This window comes from Falco naumanni, chromosome 9 (genome assembly GCF_017639655.2).
Source record: "Falco naumanni isolate bFalNau1 chromosome 9, bFalNau1.pat, whole genome shotgun sequence".
NCBI lineage: Eukaryota > Metazoa > Chordata > Aves > Falconiformes > Falconidae > Falco > Falco naumanni.
The window spans coordinates 30,163,986-30,191,193 of NC_054062.1; the positions used below are offsets into that span (position 1 = coordinate 30,163,986).

Genomic DNA, 27,208 nt, shown 5'->3' on the forward strand with positions numbered 1-27,208 from the left:
AGTGAATTCTATTTCTTTTCTGCATCCTCTTTTCTTCTTGGCCCTTCACGTTAATAACTTGTATTTAGCATTGCAAAGAGTGCTGTTCACAAGGTGAGAACCCTGGGGGCCAAAATCTCTTGAAGAAGAAAAAGGTCCTGCCTTGAACGTGAAAGCTAGGTAGAGAATAGCTCTTGACAGAAACTTGCACCGTGATGTGGATCAAAGCATTACACACACACACACACACACCACCCCCAGCCAAGTCTTTATGAGCTGGCACAGGGAGTGTCTCTTCCTCCTATTAAAATGTGTGGTCCTCAGAGGCCTGGGGACAGACCATGAATCCTGATCTTTTGGGGAGGGCTTGGTCTGAGTGGTAACTTCTTTAACTGAGTTTTGGGTTGTCTTCCTGCAAATTTAATAAACCACGGCTGTATTTCTGAGAAGGGGGCAGCTAGAGGCCCAGTGTTACAGCGCCCCGGCCTCACTTACCGCTCTGTCAGAGCACTCCTTTCCTGCTGTGTGCATGTGGAAAACCACGGCATTTGTCCTGAGCCTTCTGACTGGGCATGAAACCTAACAGCTAGAGTCAGGGTAGGTCTTGCATAATTTAAAACCTAAATGGAAAGTAAAGCGGTTAATGTAATTAGCTAAGCTTGTTTTCTCTACTATTTTGCTGGAAGGCTGCGATGGCCTGAGGGAAACACTGCTCCCGGAGCCCGGCCTGGCCGCCTGACGCAGGGCCGGGCGCTGACCTTGAGGAGAGGCGCCCGAGAGCAGCGCTCCCCGCCCCCGGCCTGTCACCCGCCCGAGGGCACCGGCGCGGCCCGCCTCGCACTACGCCGGTGGGCGCCAGCACTCCCCAGCTGCCCCCTGGGCTGAGTTCGGGGGGTGAATGCTGGCTTCGCACGCCCTCCCTGAGGAGAAGCGAGCGGGAGCGCCGCCGCCCCCTCGGCCGCGGCGGGAGACCCCGGGCGCGCCCGGCCCCGGCCCGTGGGACTGCGTGTCCCAGAGGCCCCCGCGGGCGCGGCGGCGCGGGCCGGGGCCGTTGCATCCGGGTCCTTGCCCGCGCACGCGTTGCCGCTTGCGTCTTAATCACAACAAATGAGCGCGGCGCGGCCCGGGGGACGCCCGCCCCTGACGGCGCCGGGAGCAACGCCCCGTGCGGGAGCTGATTGGGAGAGCTGCCGGAGAACGGGCCCGGAGGAGGGCGCGTGGCGGGGCTGTTATAAAGGCTAGGTAGGCGCGGGGGTTGCTGGGGAGCGAGCGGCGGTGCGGGCGGCTCCCGGCTTCGGCCCCCCCCCCCCCCCCCCGCCGCCGGCGGCTCCCCTCCCGTTCCATGAGGCCCGCTGGGGCCGGCGAGCCCCGGTGCGGTGGGCGGCGCTGCACGGGGGGAAAGGAGCCGCGTCTCCCCATGAGCGGGCCTGGGCGGCGGCAGGTGAGGTGAGACCCTGCCCGCCCTCCTCCCGTCGCTCGGCGGTGCCCGGGCCCTTGGCAGCGCGGCTCCCTCGCGGCCCCTGCGGCCGGGGGACGGGGGCAGTGCCCTGGCTCCTGCTCTCCGCCGGCCTGAAGCGCGTCCCTGGAGGGAAGGGGGTGGTTCCCCCTGCCCCGGGGCGGGCTGGGGGCACGGCGGACACGGGCGGCGAGGCCCCGCGTCCTACCCGGGATGTGCGGCCGCCCCGGGGCGCGGTGGCGGCGAGGGGGTGGGCGGCTGCGCTCGCTCCTTTGTTTGCGGGCGCTCCGCTCCGCTCCGCTGGCCTGGGTCCGGCCCGCCGCCGGCGCGGGGGGGCGAAGCTGCCGTCTCCTGTGCCTTCCCCGAGCCCCGGCGAGTCCCTATTTTTGTGTCGTTCTGGAGGTTTTTCCCAGCTCTGACCCTCTCGAGAGCTCAGGGCTGTCAGGAGGCTTTGGGCATTAATATCGCGGGTCGGATCGTCATGTTGCTCGTGAAAACAAAATAAAGGTCGTAGGTAGGATCTGGAATGCTGACTGAAACTAGAGTCCCAAAACGATGATATTCCTAATACTGTTTGTGGTTATCTGTTGCACGATCTAGATAGTAATTTACTGCTTCTGAAGAGCTATTTTATTGTTAATCAAGAATAAATTGAAATTCTAACGACATGTAAACGTAGCTGTTAAAGAGAACTCTTGCTTGTTTGCTTTATAGGTGAAAAATCCCAAACATGAATAGCAATACACCACACCTGTCCTCGGAGCTGACTTGGCTAGAAGTGGAATGTAGTTTCCTGACAGATCTTCTTACAAGGAAGTTCTAAATCCTTTGTAATGGCCAACAAGAAAGAGCCTCCTTTTTTCAATGAAGATAATATGGGACCGTTTCACTACAAGCTTCCTTTTTATGAAACTATGGAGCTCTTCATTGAAACCCTCACAGGAATGTGCTTTGAGCTGCGAGTTTCCCCCTTTGAAACAGTTATTTCTGTGAAAGCTAAGATACAAAGACTGGAAGGTACTGTTCTCTCCTATTTCAGCATCATCTTTATCACTTTAGAAAGAGTCTTGTTTTTCAAGTTATAATTGCTAAAATCAAAACAGATAATTTGAATGATTTGTTCAGTAATACGTTGATGAGCTAGGTGCTCAGTTTATGGCTTAGGTTTAATTGAAAGGTTTTCTGTTCTAAGTTCACGGCTCAGGCTTCACTGGAATTGGTATATTGTTGCTCTTCTTTTCTTTTCCTGTGTTTTCTTTTTTGGTATGTTGTTTTTAATGTAAATCTTAAAAAGTATGTTAAATCATTAATTGTTTTGATACTATATGGTATATAGCATTTTTGGCATTGAAAGGGTTCTCAGACATAAGTTGTTTGTTAACTAGCAGGGTTATAAACTGAACCTTGTAGTATGTCTATATTGCAACTGTCTGAGCATACTTTAGGTGCTGTGGTTGTTGCTTCTTAGGTTAGTCTATGTTTATGATACTGCAGTCACAAGAGCAACGGCAGTGCAGGCAAATCCCAAAGGCAGCTTCAAGTTACTGATTTGAATTTTGTTTAGGTGAGTGATCTTTTTCTGGTAGAGGTCTGGCTGAGCGGTGCTTTGTCTTAAAGTGATGAACTTGGCACATCTTGCAAAGTGAAAGCTTTCTTTAAGCTATGAGGCCAGTCCAGGTACTAATGCATGGAGAAAAGATGCAGGTTAGTCCCCTCTCATCCCCTTTCCCTCTACAATGAGAATGATCCTGCATGAAAGAATGTGATTTGAAATATGTCTTCTTTTCACTTGAAAGGAGTTAAAGAATGGTGTGGCTACAGAAGTTGAGAGTACCAGAGCTGCTAATTTTAAGAAAAGGGATTCCTCTCTTTGCCCACTACACCTGTACATGTTTTTCGTGCTTCTGTCTGTGTGGAACCCACCCTCTGGGAAATGTGATATGCATTAGACTTGGATGTTAATACTCTTCTCTTACGGAAATCTGCACTAATGGACAAGGGGATAAAAAGTAGTTGGTACAAGTTTTAAACACCGGAGGATTGCAGCAATCAGGGTGACTTTTTGCTATTAAGATCACATAATAGAAGCTCTACCATGCAGATAAGTAGAGTTTACATCAGTGTAGCCACATTAGTGCAGCTATGTGGATATGCTTTTGTTTCCTGTGGATAGGGCTTTAAGTCACAAGTCAGAAAATGTGTTGAGATGGTTCTAGAGGCTAGAGGTGAAATAAGCAAAGGAAAGGGGTTTTCTTCTCCATGGTTGAATATTGGCGTAGGAGAGATGCAAGCAGATAGGTGATAAATGCCGAGAGTGAATTAAAAGGGAGCACAGGCAACAGAGTACAGGAAAAGGCAGGTTATCTGGACAGTATAGATGAAGTGAGCTTTAAAGGATGCTTGAAATGACCAGTAGGAGGATGTGAGGAAGAGGAATTCAAATTTCTTGTAGTCCAAGCTGGGAGATTGTGAATAGACATATTGAGTTATACCTACACTTTATTATTGTAGACTGGGTGTACCTAGCTTACAAAATTATAATAATTTATTAGAACAAAAGCTCAATAATAAAGTTACAATACTGTTCTGAATTTTGTTCACATCTTGCTGTTCATAGGATGGTAAGATAATTAATAGCTTAGGTGCCTGCTGTATAGACATAATTATTAAGTAAATTCCATTAAAATATGGAAAATAAGGGTTCAATGGTGTTATCATTGAATTGCTAGAAGTCAGTTGAAGTACCTTCATACTCCAGAACAGAGTTAAAATATCAGTAATTTCCTGATTAATGATTTGTGGGAGACAGATTGCAAACACATTGATTATGTGTGGAGAGGACAGATACACAATGACAAATCAGTTTTATGTTGCATTTGGGGTTACTATTGCATGTGAAAAAATAACTTTTCAGTGACAAAGTTCCTGTTATAGAGCACAAGTTCAAATAATGAATCGCCCAGGTGGAAGGAAAATCTTAATTTTGCTGTGATTTAGCATGGGAAGCTATTCCTGTTTCTGCTGCTACTTTTCACTTACTGTATCATGTCAACTTTCACAGGGTGTGAACCTCTGTCATTTAAGTTGCATGTAGTATTGGAGAATGCTTCCTGCAATGCTGGGAGACTGTATAGGGTCCCCGGTATGGGTATTGTCTCTGTGGTCTTAGTTGGGTATTGAGGATGATGGTATGTAAGCATACAGAAAGACAGGTTCTGGGACATTATCTGAGACCTGAGATCTCCCAGAAAAAAATAGAGGACCATATCAGGAATTAACAAATCTGTTCAAATGTCACCAATGCCTTTAACTGTAAGAGGCTAATAATAAGGCTGAATCAAGACAACCTGACCTTTGCCAACAACTGGAGTTATCAATAGCTGTAGACTGTTAGCGGTGTAATAGGAAAGGTTAATATGGATGGCATGTTAGGAATTTTGTATACTTCTGATACTGTTCGTCGTTCTTGGTGCCTGTTTAATGATCTGATACAGAAAGGGTTTGTTTAGACAGCTGTAGTAGACATTGGTACCTTACTAAGAAAGAGCTCCACATCTCCAGCTTTCTTTTTCCAGTTGGTTTTAGTCAGTAAAGAATATGGGTAAAAAATTTATTAATGGATTCCAACGCATCTGAAATCTCAGTGCAAGTCTCCTTGTAAATTGAAGTTAAAGCAGATATGATGTCTATTTGGATCAGATCCAGGCATTTGTCCTCAAATATTTTCCATGCAAAGCAGGCACGTGGTATCCAAAAATTTAGATTTGTTATGATGTTGACTTTGGAGCCACCGAGGGTAAATCCTTCTGGTCTGAGATTCATTGAGTGAGCCTTCTAAAATGGTACACAGGAGAAGAAATAGCTCTCTTTGTCTCTACTGGTGGCACAAAAGCTAGCATACACACTGCCAGCAGTGTAGCTTAGTGTTGCCAGCAGTGCTACCTACTCCATTGGTTTTACTTGTTGATTATTTGTAGTTGAAAGCAGGATCATGTGTTGATCGATGTGGATAGGATGGTATCAGAGTTGCAAGGTGATGTGAAAGACTGAGGTTTAACATGTGAATGGTACTTTAAAATAGCAGGATTTCATTGAAAGAGGAAGTAGCTTTTTCTTTTTTACCTGAAAAAAAATCTATTCTTGCTTCCTCCATTGCATGAATCTTTGTAGCTGCTAGGCCAGACAAAGTTTAGTATTCCTCATTTGGAAACACCAAGAAGGAACGTTCAGATAGTGTGCTTCTGGTAGTGGTTAAATGCTTTCATGTTAAGGCACCATAGATAATACCTGTAAACATGTGTCTTCAGTAAGATGGGATTGAGTCTGAAGGGAGGAGGTGGGTTTTGGGATTTGGTGTGTCATTAATATCATGATTGTTATTATAATAATCATAGTTATCATTATTACTTATCTTGTGGGAATAAATTTGCATTCAACAGTATGGAGTGTTAAAGCCTTCATCTACGTAGCTAGCTTTAAAATAAAAGTCATGGTTTGTTCGGTGACTGCTTGAAATTGAATTTTATAATCTGGGTATTTGAAAACACTATCTTTTTGTATGAATATTTAGGTTCTTTTGTTCTTGTATTATTGTGACGTAGAAAAACAACTAGCTTTCAGAGTACCTCTTAATTTGAAATGCTTGTGTTCAGTGGGGAATGACAGATGCAACAATTTTGTTTTACATGTATGCACTCTCAATTCATCATGAGAGTTGTTATTTTTCTTTGGTCTTTTTGCTGTCACTGTTTTCCTGCCCATGTATAGCAGCTTCACCTTAAGCGAAAGGAACTGATTGAATATCAAGCACACTTCTGGTGTTGTAATTTCTTCCAATATTCTATGAATTCAGTGTGTCATAATGATCTTCATTACTACTTGCGTTAGAGAAAGTAGCTATACTTCTGTCAGAATTGGAGTAACTAGATTGCACAAGTCTAGCAAGTTTTTAACAGAACCAATCTTGCTTTTCTTCTGTCTACTAATTTCCCTCTGTCTCCTGGTTGCTTTGTCATTTGCCTGTTTACTGTGCTGATAGAGACTAGAAGTTCATGAAGCTTCTTTTTTTTTTTTTTTAAGCTTATGCCTTGTCTGAATTGGGAAAACATTCCTGCAAATGCATGACTGTGCCCAGATCAGATGGTTAGAGCAGCATCTGGTAGGTGTAAATAAGGTCACCTTTGTCAGGAAATTTTGCAGATCTGCATTCAGTTACTGGTGACTTGCTGTTGTTACAGTCTTCTCTTTGTCAGTCCCTAGGGTAAAGAGTAGGTCAGTACTGACCACCGTTTACACTAATGTAGCTTACTGTCATGCAGATGAAAGCTGAGGAGTCCAACAGTTATGAAAGCGATCCTGCTGCTGTCATTTGTGAACCTTTGCACCTCCTACCTAGTGTGGCTGGTTGGTGGTTGGTTGTGGTTTTGGGGGTTTTTGTTGGGGTTTTTTTTTTTGGAGGGGGAGGGCGGGGCGGGCAGAAAAGGCTGTCAGTGCAGCCTCTCTGTAAGCAGGAGCAAATAAGAAACTCCAGCAATTTCAACATTGGATGGAAGATAAGTATACTGTTTGGCTTTGAAATGTTTGTGGTGGTTTTAAATATAATAACCTTCTACCTACAACATAAATCAAGTTTGTTCTGAAATCTATGGTTGGGTTTTTTTTCTGGGTCATACTCAACCACATCAGTTTCTCTGGTGAGCTTACTTAGCGTGCCAGAAAGAAGAGTAAAGGAGTGAAGCTTAAGAGTGTATCTGATACTCTATCCTGTCTCTGGAATCGGTGTACCTGCTTCTTTCCTTTCCTCCCCCCATTTTAGTAGGTCGGATTCTCAGTCCTTCTGCAGCCATTGCAGTAGACAGTGCAGACTCTTCTATCCTCCTGTAGCATCACCTGCCTGGCCGACTTCAATTTGAGCATTGAAATGTAGCTTATTACCCCACTTGCCTCTCTTCTCAGTACTGATCTAGAGCAGACATGTGATACAGTCACTTGCTGGTAAGGGAGAGGGGATAGTGGATTGGTGTCTCACAGTTCTCATTATTGTTGCCAAATTTACATGCTGCTCCCATGTGCAAATATCTCCTCAAGAAAACCTTACTGTAATCCAGAAAAGGGACAGCTGATGCATGTTTTCCTGAACCTGTAAAGCACATACTATTTCCTCAGTGTATAAATACAGAATTCTTAGAAAGTAGCATAAAAGGGAGTTAGTAATAAAGATTTGTCTGTTTCCCATTACAAAAGAGAATAGTCTTTTCATCAAAAATGTTGTCATTGTTAAATGAAGAAAAACATGTTTCACTGCAATACTACCAGTTAAAAGCCAGCCTTTTTAACAAATGCTCTCTCAGTTTATCAAAGTAATTGGAAATTGGTCCTTGGGGGCTGCTGAAACCATAACAAATGCAGACAGTAAGGACTGTTTGTAATCAGAAGACTGCAAAACAACTCGGAGGAGAACTTCACTGTAGACTTGCTGGCTGTTGCCAGCTTGTTCTTGTTTTGCTTACACTGCAGATGTGAAACATAACCAATAGTCACTTATTAAATAGCTTGCAGTGTAGTAGTGATTATGTTAGTCTACTGTATGACCATATTCCCCTCATAAATGTCTTGTGAACTTCAGAGGATACAAGATTCACGTTAAATGCTATCCAAGTGAAGTAGAATTGTGTTGGTCATTCATAAAAGAGATCTAGATGTGAGCTGTGGTGGGAAAAGGAAATTGTCATCTTCTCTAAAGCTTAATAACAGTGACAGCTCCTCCAAAGTGCACTCTCCTTCATGGGCATGTCCACTCAGTGCACCTCCTACTTGTCACTTGAATCTGCTTGGACTTTTACCAGACCCTGGTCCCTTTTTCTTCCTTGCTGGTGATGGGTGCTGGTAGCTTTGTGCCCTTCCTACAGCTAGGAAGGGGCTTAACCAACCTTTTGCCACAGCTTACTAAGCAGTCTTGCAAGCCTTAGGAAGACTGATCTTTGTTTTCCCCTCTTGCCAGATGTATTTTGGGAAGTCTTACTGTTTAGCATTGCTACATGCATCTCCTTTTAAGTATCTGAGCATGCAATGAATAAAAATGTTAAGTTTATTTTAATGTAACCTTGTAGAAACTGTATTTATAGCTTTTGCTGCTTAGTCTGAGGAGTGGTGTTTAGACCTTTTTGAAAAGTAGTTCTTGGCCTCTATAGATCTTCATTTTAATCAGTTTGTCAGGAATGCACAGTGAGATCTTAACTGCCTGGATTTCACTACTTACAAACTGAAAACCAGCACCTCTTTTTGATGCTGAAGGGAAGATACTTTTTTTTTTACCTCAGCTATTCATCTTCCTATTAGCCTTGATGTTTTTTAACCTTTTTTTTTTTTTTATGATGATCAGAGATGTCGCATCCTTTTATAATTGCCCTGGTTTGTATTCTTTCCAAAATTTGGAAAATGGCAGCATTCTAGTAAAAATGTGTGAAGACCACAGGTTGTACCACCTTATGCTCTTTAATGTGTGTTACACTTGTATCTAAAAGAGTGGACTATGCAGGCAGAAAGAAACAAAGTTAATAGTTATGTAGAATATGGATTTTTAATATGGAACAAATACTCAGTATGCTTACTTATAACAAAAAATAGCCAAATCTGAAGCTGAACTTGAGTTGAAAGTTAGTATTACTAGATATAATTAATAAAACATCCTGGTGGCCTAAAAGAACACCCACAACAAAATAGAAGTGTTTGTAGCATGAAGTTTGACTAATTGCTATGGTGCTATACTGTACATGTGAACTTTCACGTTCCAAACCAAGCAATAATAAAATAACATTTACAGTTGTCACCACTGTAATAGAGCTGCTACCAGTTACGTTAATGTGATCTTGTCTTTAACGCAGAATATCAGCCTGTGATTAAATTATTGGGCAATTCTGTAGTTGGAAGTTTTTATCCTGATTTTCCTGTCACTAGACATAAAGCTCTGAGGTACAGGTAACAAGAGAAAAACCTCCCTCATCTGATGACTAGAAAAGAACAAGTATTCAATAAACTTCAAGCAAGTGAATACTTCTGCAGACCCCTTGTTGAGCCAAAAGATCAAACTTTGTGTGTTGAGCCCAAGCCTGCTGAAAATGTTATGTTTGTTCTTAACTATTTGGGAGGTTAGATATCATGACTGAAGGTTGCTCAAGTGCCAGTCCTTGTCTTCCTTCTTCTGTTCTTTCCCTTGTGAATCCACTTCATTGCCTCTCCTCCATTAGCCCCACATTCTTCAAAAAGCAAAACTCCTCAAAAGCCCTCCCCACCAACTCCAATTTTAATAGTTGTTTTTTTTGTTTGTTTGTCTTGCTTAGGTATTCCTGTCTCTCAGCAGCATTTAATTTGGAATAATACAGAACTGAAGGATGACTATTGTTTGAATGATTATAAGTAAGTATAGAACAAAATTGCAATTAATGCTTCTAAATGATTGTTAGGTTAAGCAATAGAAAATGCTACAAAAGTGTATTTGTTGTTATTTACAGCATTTCAGAAGGGTGCACTCTGAAGTTAGTTCTGGTGATGCGAGGTGGACCTATTAACACTAGAAGAGGTAAGTGTTAACTGAGTTAAAAATAGTGGGTTTCATGCAACATCTTATAACTGAGAACAGCTTCTCAACTAAGTATTTTAGATGAGCAGACTTCAATTCCAAATTAATTGGAAAAATACTTAACAAAAGCGCAGGGATTTTTTTTCCATCTTCTTTTCCTTATCATACCAATACACCATCTTCTTCATTTTGTTTAGCCTTAGTTTAACAAGTATGTTTGTATGTATGGAATCATCAAGTCTTAAAATCGGCAATTCTTCACCTGCAGTAAAAATGATACTGTAATGTCATTATACAAATAGTTTTTCAAATCTGGTTAGTAAGAATCAGGCGTTGGTTCAGTCTGATGATAAACTTTGCTATGTGGATCATCTATAGAGGCATGAAAATGGGAAATTCCCTTGATAATTTCCAATTGGAAAAACCTCAGCATATCTTCTAGGTTGGAAGTTCCCATTGTAAACTGAGCTGAACTCTCAAAGGTGATCAAAACAACAATAATAATTTGGTTTTACTTATTTTTCTCTTTGTAAAAACACAAGTTCCTGTGGAAGACCCGATCAGGGAAATGGCTGAATACATGGAACCCACTAGAGATGAGATATCGGAGAAAGGGCCATCCAACAAACAAGTTACCTTTTTAGTGTATCGAGAAGGAGATCAGTTGAATTTCTTCCATATGGTAGACCGGGGAGATGGCACTTTAACACCATTATCTGAATCTTTGAGGTAAAGTTGGTTTTAACCTTTATATTATTCTTCAAAAGGGGGATGTTTACAATTTTCAGCTTAATTTGTTGACTTTATCAAAAGAATATCTGGGATAGACCTGGAATATTGCAAGAATTTTCTCTTAAGGGCTACTAAAATGCTGTAACTACATGGCCGAACAGCCCAGTAATACTTAATGGCCAGTGCTCATGCTGATGGTCATCTACTGCCATGTGTGTCAATAGAGTGAGATAAAGCTGACCATGTGCTTAAAGCAATTCTCAGCATTCCAGCCCTTTCTAAAAGGGAATGTTTAACAGGAGAGACAATTTGGCAATAAAGGTACCAAAACTTTTGAGTACTTTATCTTCCATTTTAAGGCATTTCTTTAGTTTTATAAAATATTTCTCTGCTCACCGCATACACTTTCTTTTTTGTATGGGTATGACTTGACCAAATGGTTAGTGAGGAAGATAGTAGGTTGGCAGCGCAAAATCCTGGGAGGGTTTGTCTGAAGTTTCAGAGAAACTGGGGGGGGGGGGGAGGGGGGGCGGGGTTAGGGTTGTTTTGTTTCTTTTATTTTGGTGTTGGTTTCAGTTGTTGTTTTTTTTCTTTGAGGGGGGTGGTGGTGGCGTGTGTGACACTTTTGGGTTTTTTTTATATATATACTGAAATAATTACCAATAGAGCTAGCCTTTGGGCATAATTAAGCCTCAAATTGGCTACTGTTCAGTTAACCAAACTTGTCTCAATCACTATCACAGAATCAAAGTACTGTTATGATCAGAAAGGCACATATGTCACTTAGTAAACAGATTAGTAGTCTTTTTCCTAAAGCTCTCAGAATTTATGTCTATTAAAATTACTAGGTTTTGCAGCTTTGGGGTAGGTTTTTTTCATCTCGTGAAGAACTTGGTCTTCGTACAACAGTAAGGAAGGTAGTCCCTGTTCTGGGGACTGTCTGCATTTTCCTCCAAGGCTAAGACCTGCACTGTTGTTAAGTAATTATTCTTGTTACTGTTTGCAAAGTGAAAGCAAGAGCTTTGTACTGGGTTTATATTTGGTGTGTTTATATTCAGAATATTACTCTTAGAAACTTTTATAGGAGATCTTAGAAACGACAGGCTGAATGAAATGTGAAGGTTGAATTCCCACATTGTTACACAGAGTAGAAAGAGCTAGTGTTTGATGTACAATTACTAGAGGGGAAGAAGAGGAAAGATACAAATATTTCAGATCTGTGATCTTCTCTTTCAGCCCGTGCACTCTTTTTTCAGTAAATAGCCACATATGGTATTGTGTAGATTTGAAATGGGTAAAAACCACTGTCACCAGAACTGTGAACCTTGCTGCTGCGTTGGGCTACATACACTTGTGGAAAGAGGAGCATACAGGTGTAATTCCTGTTTTCACTGATAACCTGCTTGCCTGTTACCAAGTTGTTCTCTTCTACGTTTTGACTCCAAAGAACATCCAAACCAATCGAAAGAGCTAGGGCTGCGGATGCTATACTGTGAGTTGGCACAAGGAGTTGTCAGAAGGAGCTTGAACTTTCATTTTTCAGTGTTAAGGGTCTCTCTGGTATCTGCCTGCATGTTCAAATTCTTGTATGCTTGTGATGATTTTTTTTTCCCCTCCCATTTAAAACTGGTATGGACAATTGTCTGAAATTCTTAGTACTTCTTGATTAGGTAATCCTAGTGTATAGACTAAATAATAATTTACTTGAGATTGGCTAAATGTAGCAAATCAGAAGAGTAAACTATTCTTCTGATTCTTGCAAGACATCTTGGTAAGCCTTTCAAAGCACAACAGCATGTATAAAAGTCAAACACATTATGCTTAAGAAATATGCTGTCACTGGTCAAATGATCCAGTTAGGTTGAAAGCCACCTGAATTGAAAACATCCAGCTTGCATTGTTTCTCTTCCCCTGTGCTTTCTATGGGAGTTCATTTATTAGCTTTTCTACTAAGGCAGACGGTAATTTGGGCAAGGGGTCCTAATTTTTTGATTTGTTGTTATGGCAAGGTCAGACTTCGTGGGAAATGGAAAAAGTAGCAAAGGGAGGAGAGAATAGAAACAAATCAGACCATTTTATCTTTGTAAAGGAAGATTGTGAATCACTCTGAATACTAGTGTTTTCCACACTGACAGTTAGATGTGTTTGTATGTGTGGGTATACTGGTGACTGAGCATTTTGAGGCAGTTGTTTATCAGCTTTTCTCACATTGCTTATGCGTGGAGCAGACTTTAGTGACTGCAGTTTAGAAAGGAGACACTGGTTTGCGTTTGTTTTGTAGTTCTCCAGATAATTTTATTTATCTGTGGTTAAGTTAATGGTTAAAGCTTGACAAGGTGTAAATACATACAATGTTTATTGTCTCTGGATTAAAAGAAACTTGTGCTAGAGGACTGGCAGGCACCGAAGTCAAAAAAGCCAGCTACTGATCATTGTTGAGACATGCATTTACCAGCAAGATCTCGGGAATGCTGACAGCTATGGACAAAGTCAGTTTGGAATTTATGCATTGGAAAATGGGCTAAAAGTACCACCAAGAACAAAGCTTCTTATCTAACTTCGATATTTTTTTTATTTATAATAATATATTTTTATATTTATGCATATACATTTAGAATTTATTTTTAAATAATAATAAAAACAAACTTTTGTTACTACTTAAATTTTTTTTGGCTTCTATTTAGCCAGAAAATGCAAGAGAAAGGGTAATAATTATTTTTACATTAAAAAAAAAACCTTAAAAAAAAAAAAAACCAAAACCACTAACGAAGCACGTGAGACACATCTCTATCCTTGAAGGAAGGGAAGTTCAAAGAGTTGTTTTGAGTTGGTGACTTAAGTCTTTGCAGAGTTAAAATTCTGAAATTATTCTCTAGTGTTGAGTCCTCACTAGGAGAGGTATGTAATATATATGCGAACTGTCCCCATATGTAGTTGTTCAGTTTTTCGTAAGAAATGAGTCGACTGTTTTGCTGACTCTTGCTTTGACTTTGCTGATATCTTGCTCTTAAAGATATGTCTCCCAGCTGTGCTGCCTTTGGAATTTTGCTACATTTTAGGAAATAATTTGGAGGGTCAGTGCAAACATACTGGCTCTTGACTAAGAGCAGCAGAATATTTCCAAGAATCAGGTAAGATGGCAGCTCTAATTCATCAATTTTTATTATTTTTTTTGGTGCTGACTTCCTCATGACCTTTAGTTCTTCCTTGGCCTCTTTTCGAGAGCAGGAACTTGACATTTGTACAAACACACGGAAACTGCATGATTGTCAATTTCTAGATGCTGCCAGTCTAATGGAAGAATTAAAACACTCTTTAAAATGTACTATATACAGTGTTGAAAATGCATGAGTTTGTAATGAATTAAATACTCCTAATGGTTCTTTATTTCTCTTTCACATGTTGGATATGTGTTAGTGATTAATACTTCATTGCTTCATAGGAAAAACAAGTCAGATGCTGACTTCAAAACATTGAGGTTCAGTTTCTGTTAGAATACAGAATGGAAAAATGCAGTGTGATGCTATGAATTTCCAGTGACTACCGAGCTAAAATATTTTGTCTTGGGACTAGCAATTCTAATCTGTTTTATTTTTTTCCACATGTGAGACTCTTTGGAAACTTAAACTGATCTTTTTTTTTTTTTTTTTTTTATTATTTTGAAAAGGAGAAATAGAATATCATATCCACATGGGTGACCCCTCCATTTCCATTTATGGTGAGAACACCCCTCAGGATGGATAGAAATTTGGACTTTCCTTCCATGCCACTGTCTGGTTAATTGGAAAACTGCTCAGCTTGTTGTCTGAGTCACACAGTTAACAGCTTTGGCCATACCTTCAGGAGACATTTGTGGAACTGGATAACCCCTCAGTGGGGAAAATATATAGTGAGTGTGAACCAATGTATATGGTATAACAACTTCCCAGAAGTGTGGCTGTGTTCTGATTTCACCATCGTCACTCTGCGTAAGCATCTTGTAAGGAATGCTTATGTACTAAAATAAATGTATTTGAAATGTCTGCATACAGTTTTACATAATACTTTGTCAACAGATAACTACGGATATGACTTTCTAGTTGTGAGAATAGTCTACATTGAAAACATAATTAAATTACTTGATTAGAGGGTGAACACAAACTTTTTTTATTTTCAGTGGTGGTTCAGTTTATAATTTATATGCTGATGATGAAGATGAGACAGAGGCATCACCTTCTGGCCAACAGATTATAGAGAATTCAATTACTATGAATAAAATGAAACTGCTCAAAGCAAAGATGGAGAACATGAATCTGAGTAAAAAGGTGAAGTTGTAATTTCAGTTTTCCTATCATAATGCAGCTTGCATTTTCCTAGTGCTGACTTTTCTAAAAATCAGGTCAGATACTTTGCTGTTTTGGGAAGTGAAGTGATCAAGGGTAGATGATTTCTTATCTGTTGATCAACTAAATGCTACTGTATAAATGTTTTGCTGTGGGGCACTGGCTTTACTTGGATCTACCTGTCCACATTCAAAGAATTCACTGATGGTCCTGGATTTATTTGGGTGGAGGTTTTAGGGTTTCTTTTTTCTCCCAATACTTTAAGTAGCATTGTTCCACAGTACTGCTGTGGTAAAAATCAGTGTTTCTCTTAAATGAAACTTCATTAGAAATACTGTAACTGAAGAGCCTATGAAGTTAAATATGAAAATGAGATTACCTAGAAGATAAAATGTTACATTGGTGTTTATGTCTGTCTAGGTTACCTAGATGTAAAATGGAGAAGATAGGCTTTCTTTCATTGTTTGTCTTTTTTGAGACGCTAAGCTTTTCTCAGTAACTTTGGCATTCTGACTTCTCTTTTTTATTCCTCTGACATGGCCCATTTACTAAAAAGCCTTTTCTGATTATACTACTTGATTTGGTTACTCAGATGTTGGGGTGAAGTCTTGGTGGCTAGTAAAAGATGAGGCATTAGAAAGAGTGATTTGGTCCGTTCTGGCCTTTTGCTATTTGAGTTCCTAGGAATATGATCTTGGTCAGGTCTTTGAATGCAACTGTACTTCAAATACTAACTGTTGTTGTATGTGGGTTTTGTTTTTTTTAATAGCCTAAGAAAACTGTCAAGGTGAAACCTCGTCCTCCGATGACTCCTCGACCATCTAGTGGCTCAGTGGCTGCTGCTCGTCACCGGTTTTTAAGAGTGCTCCCCCATATTGGACAGTCCTGCCTACCTCCTCCTGGGAATTCATATCACTCAGAGTCCTCCCAAAATGCACTTTCAGCACTGGCTACTTTGGCCACTGCTGGTAGAACAATGCCATCTACAACTAATGACTTTCTTAAGGAAGACGACACTTGGCAGAGCAACTCTTGGTCTCAGTCAGTTAGTAGCATCAGATTACCACCGAAGATATCTCGTGTTGAACTAGAAAATGCAAAGCTACCTACAAATAATATTCTGACTCCTGTTTCATCTCTGCCTGCAAATTCAGAAAAAGCATCTGAAAATGTGACCCCAGCAAGTGAGGAGGATGCTGTTTTGTTTCCAAATATAACCAATGTAGAACTATATGGAGCAGAAGAAAAACTTCTACCTGAAACAGATGCTTTTGCTTTAACAGAAGCAAGTACCACTGAGCAGTGTAGTGAGATATATGATATAGGGAAGGTGAACCCAGAACTTGAACTGTCTGATGGAGATGAAGAATCTAAGGTTGTAGAGCAGCATGGAAAACCTATTGGCAAAGTGCTGAGCACTGCTGCAATGGGGGCTGGTCTTCTCAGTACTCGTGAATTAAGTCCTCAGAAAAATCTGCTTTTGCCACCTCTTCGGTATTCAGCGCAAGTGGCACGTCACAGTTCTCTGAAACCACAGGCGCAATCCAAATGCTTTGAGGCTGGCAACTTGAGATCTACAGCCTCCCCAAACATGCTTCGGTCATTGGAAGTCCATAGTATAGCAGACTCCTCTTTTTCTAGGACTACTAGATTTTGTAGTGTGAAAGTAGAGTCACTTGGCAAAAGACCTGATGTAATTTCAAAAGCAGATGCTAGGGACATCACAGATGTGGCTAACAAGGCATCCAAAGAACCTGTGAGTTCTGTAAGGAACCTAGGATTTCTGGCTTCGCTGGCCCGAAGTGCAAATAGGGAAAGTTTACAGAGTTCCTGTGGGACAGGCAGGTTTCGGACTTCTGGTGTCGCACTACCTACAAACCTGCAGCATTTTCAGGAAGAAAGCTTTAGGAAAACAGCTCCTCCAAATGAAGCTGCTGAATATATTCTAGTGAGTACTAATGCTTCCAAAGAAATTGTAGTTTTCCTGTCTTTTCTGGTACTGACATTGAAAACTGTACTTTCATGCGTGTGTCCATGTGTCTTTTCAGGGAAGACGCATGGGGAGGGGGAGGTGTACTTAAATTCCTGTTAGTCTTGAACTGTTTCCTGAATTCCTGTTGGTATCTTAACTGTCTGTTTATCTGGATGGGTCCTAGAAGTAATTTTTCATAAAAATTGAAGTGGTTGTTTGTTCACAGCTAAAATTATTAGTTATTATAATGATAGAATTATGTGTGTCTGTGCTTGAAGGGTCATCTGACTTCTGCTGCTGCTCACTAGTTTCGTTTATTCCAAAGTTTGCCTTGTGACTGGCACTATATGTGCCTAGCTTCAGGTCTCTATTGTAGTTAGTTGTTTTAGTACATTGTGAAGTATGGAGAAACTATTAAATAGTCATTTTGAATAAGGCTTTATATTGCAGAATTACAAATTTGTGTACAGAAGTCATCCTGGGCTCTTTGTAGGTATGCTGATCGATTTCAAATAAGCTGATACCAGACTGCCTAACTTTCTCATTTAACTTCATCTGCTAGTAATTTCCTTGTGGAAATTTTTTTTTTTTTTAGTCTGCGCATGGGCTTGGAATGAATGGAAGTATTGCAGCTGTAGGGAAAAGAGCAGGTAAGTAATGGACTTAAATAATAATTGAAGATGACTTTTTAATCTTTCTGATATATCACATATGTGGAGGACAAGAATCATTTATCTTTGTAAGGCATATGGCTTTCAAAGTTCTTGCTATATTACACTTCTGTAACAGGATATAAATTTTAAAGGAATTCTTTAACTTACAGATCTCACCCAGATCTTGGGTAGACACAACTGTGACTTTCTTAGCTTTTTTTTAATACTTAATGAATCCTGCATGTCATCTGTAGACATAAACATGATGTTCTGCTCTGAAGTTTTCAAAAGGTCGGTTCTGTGAATAGTTCTGAGTCTGCTAAAATCAGCTGAATTTATTTATTGCTAGCATAGTCTTTAGAACTACAGCCTGAGTCAGAGGGATCTAGCAAAAGAAAAATGGGGAGGAAGCAGCAAGGGCATGGATGCTGAAGATTACTGATATAGTGCAGATTTTTCTCTTTTGTGGTGGGCGTCATTCTTTCTATCCTAGTCTTGGTAACTGTGGAGTGCTTAATCACAGAATTGTAGAATAGAATTACAGAATTGTTTAGGCTGGAAAAGACCTTTATAATCACCAGGTCCAACTGTTAAGCCAGCACTGCCAAGTCCACCACTAAACCACGTCCCTAAGCACCACATCTACACGTCCTTTACCTCCAGGGATGGTGACTCAGCCATCTTCCTGGGCAGCCTGCTCCAATGCTTGACAACTTTTTCAGTGAAGAAGTTTTTCCTAGTATCAGATCTAATCCTCCCCTACCACAGCTTAAGGCCATTTCCTCTTGTCCTATCGCTTGTTACTTGGGAGAAGAGACCAACACCTACCTCGCTACAGCCTCTTTTCAGGTAGCTGTAGGGAGCAATAAGGTCTCCCCGAGCCTCCTTTTCTCCAAACTAAACAATCACTGTTCCCTCGGCCACTTCTCATAAGACTCGTTCTCTAGACCCTTTGCCAGCTTCATTGCTCTTTGGGCACACTGCAGCGCCTCTGTCCCTCTTGAAGTGAGCGGCCCAAAACTGAACACAGTGTTCGAGGTGCAGCTTCGCCAGTGCTGACATCTTAATGCTTGACGTCTACTGAAAATGGATGTGTTGTGCCTTAATATTAATTTCTTATGTGATTAATTCTCTTGGGGGAAATGTAATTGTCTAGTACTTTTAAAACTCCTAAGACAGTGAGCTAAAGATTTTCAGCACAATTAACTGTTCTTCTTCACATCTTTGACTTGCAGCTTGCATGCTTTCTTTTCTTTCTATATGACCTTAGGAAAATAGAGTAAGGCATGTATTCCAGGATTCTAAGACCTATGCATAGAGAATGAGCAAGAAGATCTGCAAATAGCAGTTGCAACAGGAAGACTGATGTGATGATGTGGGAGCAAAAGCTGCTAAAATAGTGGATTGTGCCTTTGTTTCACAGCTGGGGGTGCAGCTGTTAATTGGCAGTTAATAAACAGGTCTGTCCCTACCTACTCCGTGGTAAGAGGTGATACCCTAATAGCCATGTCTGCATGATGGGTAAGCCTGCTAACATCTGCGTCATTTTGGATAGAACTGTGAAGAAGACACTCCTCTGGTGTTTTCAAAAAGGTTCTAGACAGGAGAAAGGCAAACTTGGTGTTGTCATATCATGCAGGCTCTTGAGAAGAGAAGTGGCTGGTAATGATCTGTTGTATAACTGGCCAAAGGACAGATTCATGTAATTGCTGTAGAGGCTGTGAGTGTGGTGACAGAACTATTGTTTTTTCTGGTTAAGTATGGTCTGCGGGTGGGGGGGCTGTCTTCAAGCTCTGTCTGTTTCACCAGCTGGGCTGACTGATGCTTCTGAGATAGCATGCTTTTAAATGATGGAATTGGTAGCATAGACAAGTAAACATCTGGAAGTTTTGATGCTAGATAGCAGTGGGATAGCTGGTTGGTAGCAATGACTGCAATGTGTGGTGACTGCCTGGTGTTCCTATTGAATGTAGCCTGCTGTATCTCAGTTGAGAAACGAGTGTTGGGATTAAAGGTGCGCTCGACAAAAAGTACTTCTGAACTCATGAGGTCTCTTTTTGGGATCATCCTGACACTAGCGACAGAAACACTGAAAGAATGTTTGAGAGGATGCGTTGCATGCTTTCATTGTTCTAGCGTATGGTAAACGTGAATAAGCAAGTTGGGAACTAAGAGGTTGCTTCTACAGAGGGAAGGTGCCTTTTCTTTACATGCTTTTCAGTTAATAAAGCAACAATCAAGAATTATAGGGCAAGTGGTTAAAGTACATTTTTAAGTACAGAAATTTTACAAACATCTGCAAAGTGCCTTATGAAACCATACAGCTAAATAGAGGCCTGTAGTCTTAGTAATGTACTTTTGGTGATATACCATAATTATAAGAAGATTTTAAAGATGTTGGCAGTATTTATTTGGCAAACTTGAGTTACATGCTAGGTACTTGAATGCCCAGTTGATTCTTTGGAAAGCTACTGTGTGCAGTGATTTCCTAATCACATTGTGTTTCCACTTTGCATTTGGGAAGACAGATGTGTTCCTTGATTTCTTCTGTAAGTTCTTGCTTATGTGAACTTTCAACAGGTGTTAAAAATAATGGGTCTAAGTCCCGCATTGTGCTGCCTCTTCTAGAGGTGTTCATAGGCTTGAGGTGTTTTTCTGGTTTGGCTTTTGGGTTTTTTTCCTCCCTGTTTAGGCTTTGGGGTTCCCACCTGAAGTATCCCAAGAAATGCAAATGAAGCTGGGTTTCAAAAGATAACATTGAACTAGTTTGTGATCAGGAATAAATAAAAATAAAATTTCTTTGCTGTCTTTCTACCTCTGAAAGCAGGTGAAGCAACCCATCTTCCACCTGTGAATGGCTCAGTTCAAGCAAAAAAGAAAATTGCAAAGCATTGCTTTCTTTGTGGCAAGAAAACTGGATTGGCAACCAGCTATGAGTGCAGGTAGGCTGACCGTATAACCAGCTGTTGTTTAAAACTGATAGCTGGGTTAACCAAAAGATTTTCTATGGTACATGGTATTGCTTAAGCACAGCAAATCAAAAGTCAACCCTTACAAAAGTTGCAGTTCTCAATTCAGCAAAGCTCTAGAAATTAAAATTCAGGAATGTAGTACCTGTTCTGCTGTTGAGGTGTATGTTCTTCCAGGAAAATCAAGAAATGCAAGGTATCAGAATGCAAAATATCAGGAAATATTACCAAAAAAATTATATTTTATACTTGTGTGGGGAGAACTTGCTACAGATTCATGTTCTGCAAAGTTTCTTGACGATAATTACATCATTAACAACTCAAGAAAAAACTGGTTTTGTTAGTTTTCAGAGTATCTCCCTTAGATTTGGTTCTATTACAAGACATCAGCACAGTTTGTGAATTTGTATGAATTTATATTTGACAACTTTTTGATTTTTCTGTGTTTTGTTTGTGAGACTTCGGTCACCTTTGATCATCTAGAGCATCTCAAAAGCAAAATACCAGAGTGGTGTCCCCCAAATCATGTCTTGCAGACAGCACAGTGACACCTGGTACTTAGTAGTGATCACTGGAAACTTAAAAACAAAAACAAAACAAAACAAAAAAACCAACAACAACAAAAAAACCCTGCTTTCTCTGTTGATCTTGGTTCTTGAAGTAGTTTCCCACAAGATACTCTTTTTCTCAGTATCATTTCCCATGAGCCAGCCAAGGTTGGGAACTGCTGCGCTTTGAGTGCTACATTTGAAGCTGATCTTGGTTTATGCCAATCACAGCAAAAAGAATAAGACTTCTGCCATTGGGAAATTGTGTTGGAGAGTTTCAGGATGAGGAACTGCCTTCTTACTGACTCTTCAGTCACTGATTTTGAAACAGTTTTGGACCCTGAACACTTTCTGGCTAAGCAAATAGCTGCAAGCTCTTCTAGAAGTAACTAAGCAGCTTGCTTAAGGTTGAAAGTGAAGCACAGAAAAAGGGGGTAAATCGCACATCTCCAAGAATAGCATTCCTTCTAGCTGTAAAGGGAGGAATCATATGACCTTTTACTAGAATGGAATATAAACCAAATAGAGAATACAGTTGTAGGAAGGAACTGGTGATTACAGGAACAAGAACGAAAAAAAAAATTATTACCAGGCACGAAAAGCCTCAGGAACAGCTGCAGAGTTTGTTCCAAACCCAGATAGATACATAAATGGAGCATTATAGTCTAATGGTGAGACAGTAAGTTGGATGAGTAATGCTTAATCCATTTCAGGAGAATTCTAATTTTGAATGTTGTCGTCGTTTTACTGTCAAGAAGCAACTTTATCAAATAATCAGTCAACAGGACACTAGTAGCAGTCTCCATCTAAAGCACTTGTCCAGATCAGATACAATATCCAGAGTATGCTTCTCTCCTGTTATGAGTCTCAGCTGCTGAGCTGTCAAGTTTGAATGCAAAAATCATAACCTTAACTCATGAAAATTGCAACTGATACATGCAAGATGCACCCTTCTCCAGTCACATAGAAAGTAGTTTTCCCTATAGTTAGTCTGATGTCTTTACAGCTGACTAAATCTGCATTTATTAATCTCAGATGACTAATTTGAGCTTATGCCAGGTAGTCTGTGCTGAACTATTTCATCATCTGTTTTGATGGTCTGAATGATGTGGTGGTTTTGAATTGAAATGCATTATGTGGATTTTGCCCAATGCCATTATTTTAGTTCCATGGTTTTGTCCTCTGAATTCTATCAGCTGATGTTGTGTGAGATCTTTAAAGAGAAATAAAATAAATCAAAGACCAGTAATTCTTAATTTATAAGATCCTGTGTGATCCTTGCTAGCTGGTTCCAGGAGTACTATCTTGCTTAATTTCCCAGCTGAAGAGACTGTTGGGTCAAAGCTGCAACATTCAGTTACAAAAATGTCAATTTGATTACTTCACCAGTTAATGTTATCAGTCAAGGATGGTTAGAATCCAGGCAGTTATGTCAAATAAACAAGACGTGATTAAGCCAAAGGGCTCCCAGCATGTCAGAGAGTTAAAAGCTTCTAAAAGCTTGTAACTTCTAATATTCTTGATTCTTCAGATGTGGAAACAACTTCTGTGCAACGCACCGCTATGCAGAGACTCACACCTGCACCTACGACTATAAGAGTGCAGGGCGAAGGTATTTGCAGGAGACCAATCCCGTCGTTAGTGCACCAAAGCTTCCCAAAATCTAACATGGTTGTGCTGCATGTGGCTGTTCTGCCATTGAAGAATTGTATCACATTGAGAGAAGCACTTGCTTAAACTGCATAATTTTGCCATGCTCTATATTTAAAGATTTGCCAAGTAACAAAAGCACATGAGGATGCATCCTATCGAAGAATGATGTGAACACTACTGCAGTTAAAGCTTTTCTTCTTTAGTGAATGAAAAGTTAAAGATTAGTTTTTAAAAACTTACGTTATTGATTTAACTGTTACTGCACGTCTTGTGTTGTGTTTTATATTTGGAAAAGCTATTTCACTAGACAAGTCTTTAAAAGATGCACTTTACTAACTTTATTTACTGTATAACCAGACTTGAGGGGGTGTCGTAATGAGGGTGTCATGTAATGTCTTCTGTACTCTTGCGTTTTTTGTCCATTGCGTGGTATGTTCTAAGTTATTTCACTAGAAAGATCCTTCTCCCTGTCCTTTCTTCAAACAGCCTATTTTGAGATTAAGGGGGTAGTGTGTTCCACACCTCTGTTCCATTCAGATTGGTATTCATACACTGTGTACCCATTCTGAAAATTACATATTGTGTTAATCACATTTTCTTAAAATAATACTGTTTATATGACAAGTTTGTTTTTAAATAGAAAATTCCCCCTTTGTTGCCATTAAATATAAGGAACAACTTATTTTAACTTTTCTTGAAATCCTAGATTTCTTTAAGACTTCACAACTTGGTTTGTTAAGATGTTGAATGCTGTTACTGGAAGAAATTCTAATAAATATTAAATTTTATTCTGGTTTATGCTCTTGTAAATGCACAAAATCTCTTCATATTTTGCAGCATGCTCTTAAATTAAAACTGGGGCATTGTTATTGGGGGGTGGCTTGTTGGTGGTTTTTGTTTTTAAGAAGCACTGATTCATACCTGTTCCTCCTGAAATTGGTGGGAAAACTCCTACCAGCTTCATTAGGAGCAGTGTGACCAACGCTGTGTGCTTTAAATAAGCCTTCTGAGGTCTTACAGATGTACTAGCAAAGGCAGATGGGTGTTCAATGAATGGCATATATTAACCTGCAGCCTTTCTCCCCTCCAGCTCGTACTGTACGAAGGCAGTTCAGTAATTTTGAGACTCCTCTAATGAGTGTGCAGCTACTGCAGAAAGTGATGTTGGAGGAATACACCTAATGAAGGCCTTTGTTTTTTCATTCACTTGGTGTGTCTGAAATCTGTTTATAGGCTTATGTTGCTTGAGGTGTTCTAGTATAAACAGATTAATAAAATCCTACATCAGACCACCAAAACAGCAAAAAAACCAAACCCTCCACACTGGATCTAGGCAGTGGAATGTAGTCATCCCTTTCTTGCCAAGTCTTCAGCTACTTAGTTGGTTGTGGTATTAAAATGTTCTATGCTGCATTCCAGACAAACAGTAGCAGCTGATGAGCAAGGCAATCAAAAGTTGGGCCAGGAGAAAAAAAAAAAAGAGGATCACTGAAAGGGAGAGAAGTAACCTGAAGAATTCTCATCCTTGGAGGAAATCCATTTCATGTAGTCCGCCTGCAATTTCTTGAACCTTCTGGAATTTTCAGAGTGATCTCAGAAAAAAAATTTCCAAAATCATTCTTCTGGGCAGTGATAAGGTAAAAAAGTAGTTTTGTGTGTGTGTGACCTCTGGGTTTATTCTTGGTGGACAAAGTTGCACCTAGTATGAAGAACATGTTGTTACTGAGCAGTGCTAGGTACTGTGAACATGCCTGTAGTTCTTATTTCACCTCCAGCATAGGATAATATTTGATGCCAAAGGAAAAGAATAAGGAACAGGGCAAATGTACTACTGGTTTCCCTACAATTGTTTGCAGCACAGCAACTTTTAAGACAGAGGTATTGGTCTTTGTAGGTACAGTAGAGGTTTGGAAAGAAGTGGAATTAAAATAATATTGGCTGTCACCACTTAATCTAATTTTTCTGAGTATGATTGTCAGGAAATTATTTTGCAGTGCGTTAGAATGGCTGACTCAAATTTTAGTAAGACTGGATAACTGAAATGTGTGGCAGGAAGTCTCTTGAGTCAGATCTCAGTTGTGACTTTCCCCTTCTGCATATGCATAATGAAGTGCACAATGCTGTTCAGAAAATGCAGTGTAGTAATAATTAATTTCCATGTGTATAGCTTCTCATAACTTTTATTATACCTCATTTTGATTACACTTAATACAGACATTTTTTGTGCAGAACTCTGATTTTGTTCTTATCTCCCATACTATGTTACAGGCACTCTTATTTTCAACCAGTAGTACAGCCATAAGAGCACTTAAATTTGAAATTAACTCTTGTAGTTGCTAATTTGTATGCTATTGGGTTTTACCAAATCCTGTGTTAGACTGTGCTGTGGATTAATTACTGTTTACTGTGTAAACTTATCTGAATGGTTTGGTTTTCTGAGTATTAGTGCACTGTGGTGCTATGCATCTGCTGTAGAAAAATGTTTAGCTTTTGTGTATTTGTTCATGTAATTAGATTGTATCGTAAATCATTTGCATAACAGAAGTTTAACAGTTACTTCGGTGTGTGCTTCTCTGCCTTCCTGTCAAGCATTTTTTGCATGCTTCATTTATGCTTGAGGACCTGTGAGGCATAACCAGGCTGGTCTTGTGTCATTGGTAAGCATCGCTGAGGCATCAGAAGTGGGTTTGGATCTTGAACAAATATCCTTTCTCTGAAAGATGATAAAAATCTGTCTGCTTGCAATTCCCATCTCTATATTCAGTTTGCAGTCCCCTGCAATGTAATTGCACTGGTGCCTTGTGTTAACAGTCTTCGGCTGTAGATGAGGCTAGAATTGTTAATGCTTTATGTTACAGAAATTAAGTATTTCTAGCTTTTTTTTTACATGTTGTGAATTGGACACTTCTGTTTCTTTTCAAGTGCTTCCAGATTTTGTAATGGGGCACCATCTTCTGGATGTAAATTGTGGGTTTGGAGTTGCTTGTGTCTGTAAGGAGTTGCTTCGACCTGTGGCTTTTGTGTTGGGTCACAACATTTTTCCAATTTTTATGTAAATTGGGTATCTGTGTTAGCACTGAGCCACAGTTGCTCATGTGAGGACAACTAAGAAAGCCATGTGAAGCTATGGGACAGTTGTGTGAGCCTGTGCTGCTTCTGATTATTGTAGTTCTTACCCGGATTTTAGTTTGGGGCAGTTTTTTAGTGGTTGGAGTGCTGAGTGGAAAACAATGAAAAAAGGTGATTTCCTCTCTGTAGTTCTTGTCCTGTTTAAAGATTACTGTCTAAAAATATCAGAAGTTGTGCTAAATGGAAAGATGAACTTTGTTTCTTGTGAGGCAGGTCTGTTTAGAGCCATTGGGATGTTGTGGGCAGTAGTTCTTTGCTTTTAATATGTAGAACTGTAATTACTCACTTTTCTCAGCAGAAGCTTGCTAAAGCGGTCTGTTCTCTTTAGCTGGTTTCAATTCCTAGTTTAAGTTTTATGTTTCTAAGTTTACTTACATGTACCATTGAATGTTACAAGCATATCTGTGCACAGGTGAAGGGATGTTTCTTTTCACAATGTTAGTTTTTATTCTCCTTTTCCCTACACATACTGAGCAAATACACAAATCAAAGGTTTTGCAAGCAAAAATTTTAACTAATCACAAATCTTTTTCTACACTTTTTGCCAGAAAAGAGCAATTGCTTAAAAAGATGAGGGTTGCACTTCAAATATGAGTGTTACATGAAGGCCATGAGATGTCAGTGGCGACCCCAGTCTGAGAGCACATTTGGGAGAAACCAGTCAAACATAAAAACTGGTAACAGAACTGTGGTTTTCTAATGATGCTTAAGCTGTTGCTGGGTTTGACCTATTTTACATTCCTAACCTGTCTTTATTTCCTGATTAGTGAAACGTGTATTCCTTTAATCAGGTAGCCTTCTTGAGCGAAGTATTTCAGCAAGCTGGTCTTTTTTCTTCCCCCATTGGCTTTGTTTACAGTAGGATGGATTTTTGCATTATTTTTCCTCTTGAGGTAAATCCACCACTCCTTTTTGATTAGAATTTACAGCCATAGCTTTAAAGAGAGGGGTCCTCTACTTTAGCTCTTGGGACCTCCTGAGATCCTATAGGATTTTTCCTGATGAATCCTTCTATCTGGTAAGAGTTTCACTAAGACAGTTGTGTGGTTAAAGAATGATGTGCCAGATTTTCTTTATGTTTCTCTCTCAAAAGATGAAACCACATCATCCAAACCATGTGGACTGACTCCTTGAGCCAAGTTCTTTCCTGCAGCTAATTCCATGAATAAATACCCAATTGTAACCACTTTCTATTGGGACCACTAGCTACGTCTTAC

At 40.1% G+C, this 27,208-nt stretch overlaps 1 protein-coding gene across 5 annotated transcripts; it reads left to right on the forward strand.

Annotated features, from left to right (window-relative positions):
* The first annotated feature begins 1,102 nt into the window (after positions 1 to 1,102).
* Positions 1,103 to 23,650, forward strand: ZFAND4 (zinc finger AN1-type containing 4). 5 transcript variants are annotated; one of them, XM_040607342.1, is made up of 10 exons: positions 1,103 to 1,221; positions 2,150 to 2,452; positions 9,775 to 9,850; positions 9,946 to 10,013; positions 10,556 to 10,742; positions 14,902 to 15,049; positions 15,837 to 17,015; positions 17,635 to 17,689; positions 20,517 to 20,634; positions 22,741 to 23,650. In XM_040607342.1, the coding sequence occupies exons 2-10, from the start codon at positions 2,269 to 2,271 to the stop codon at positions 22,874 to 22,876; spliced, it is 2,151 nt and encodes a 716-aa protein (XP_040463276.1). In that variant the 5' UTR covers positions 1,103 to 1,221; positions 2,150 to 2,268; the 3' UTR covers positions 22,877 to 23,650. The 5 variants fall into 5 exon arrangements, with proteins under 5 accessions (XP_040463276.1, XP_040463274.1, XP_040463277.1 ...); XM_040607340.1 differs by lacking the exon at positions 1,103 to 1,221 and adding an exon at positions 1,228 to 1,425; XM_040607343.1 differs by lacking the exon at positions 1,103 to 1,221 and adding an exon at positions 1,228 to 1,425 and having other exon boundaries at positions 20,520 to 20,634.
* The last annotated feature ends 3,558 nt before the right edge of the window (positions 23,651 to 27,208 follow it).

What these genes read in the sequence shown, in the direction of transcription:
- ZFAND4 (XM_040607342.1), top strand. Translation starts at nt 2,269, where the DNA reads ATGGCCAACAAGAAAGAGCCTCCTTTTTTCAATGAAGATAATATGGGA. An exon ending in AAGCTGCTGAATATATTCTA is followed by an intron (nt 17,016 to 17,634) that starts GTGAGTACTAAT and finishes TTTTTTTTTTAG; the next exon opens with TCTGCGCATGGGCTTGGAAT. An exon ending in GCAACCAGCTATGAGTGCAG is followed by an intron (nt 20,635 to 22,740) that starts GTAGGCTGACCG and finishes TTGATTCTTCAG; the next exon opens with ATGTGGAAACAACTTCTGTG.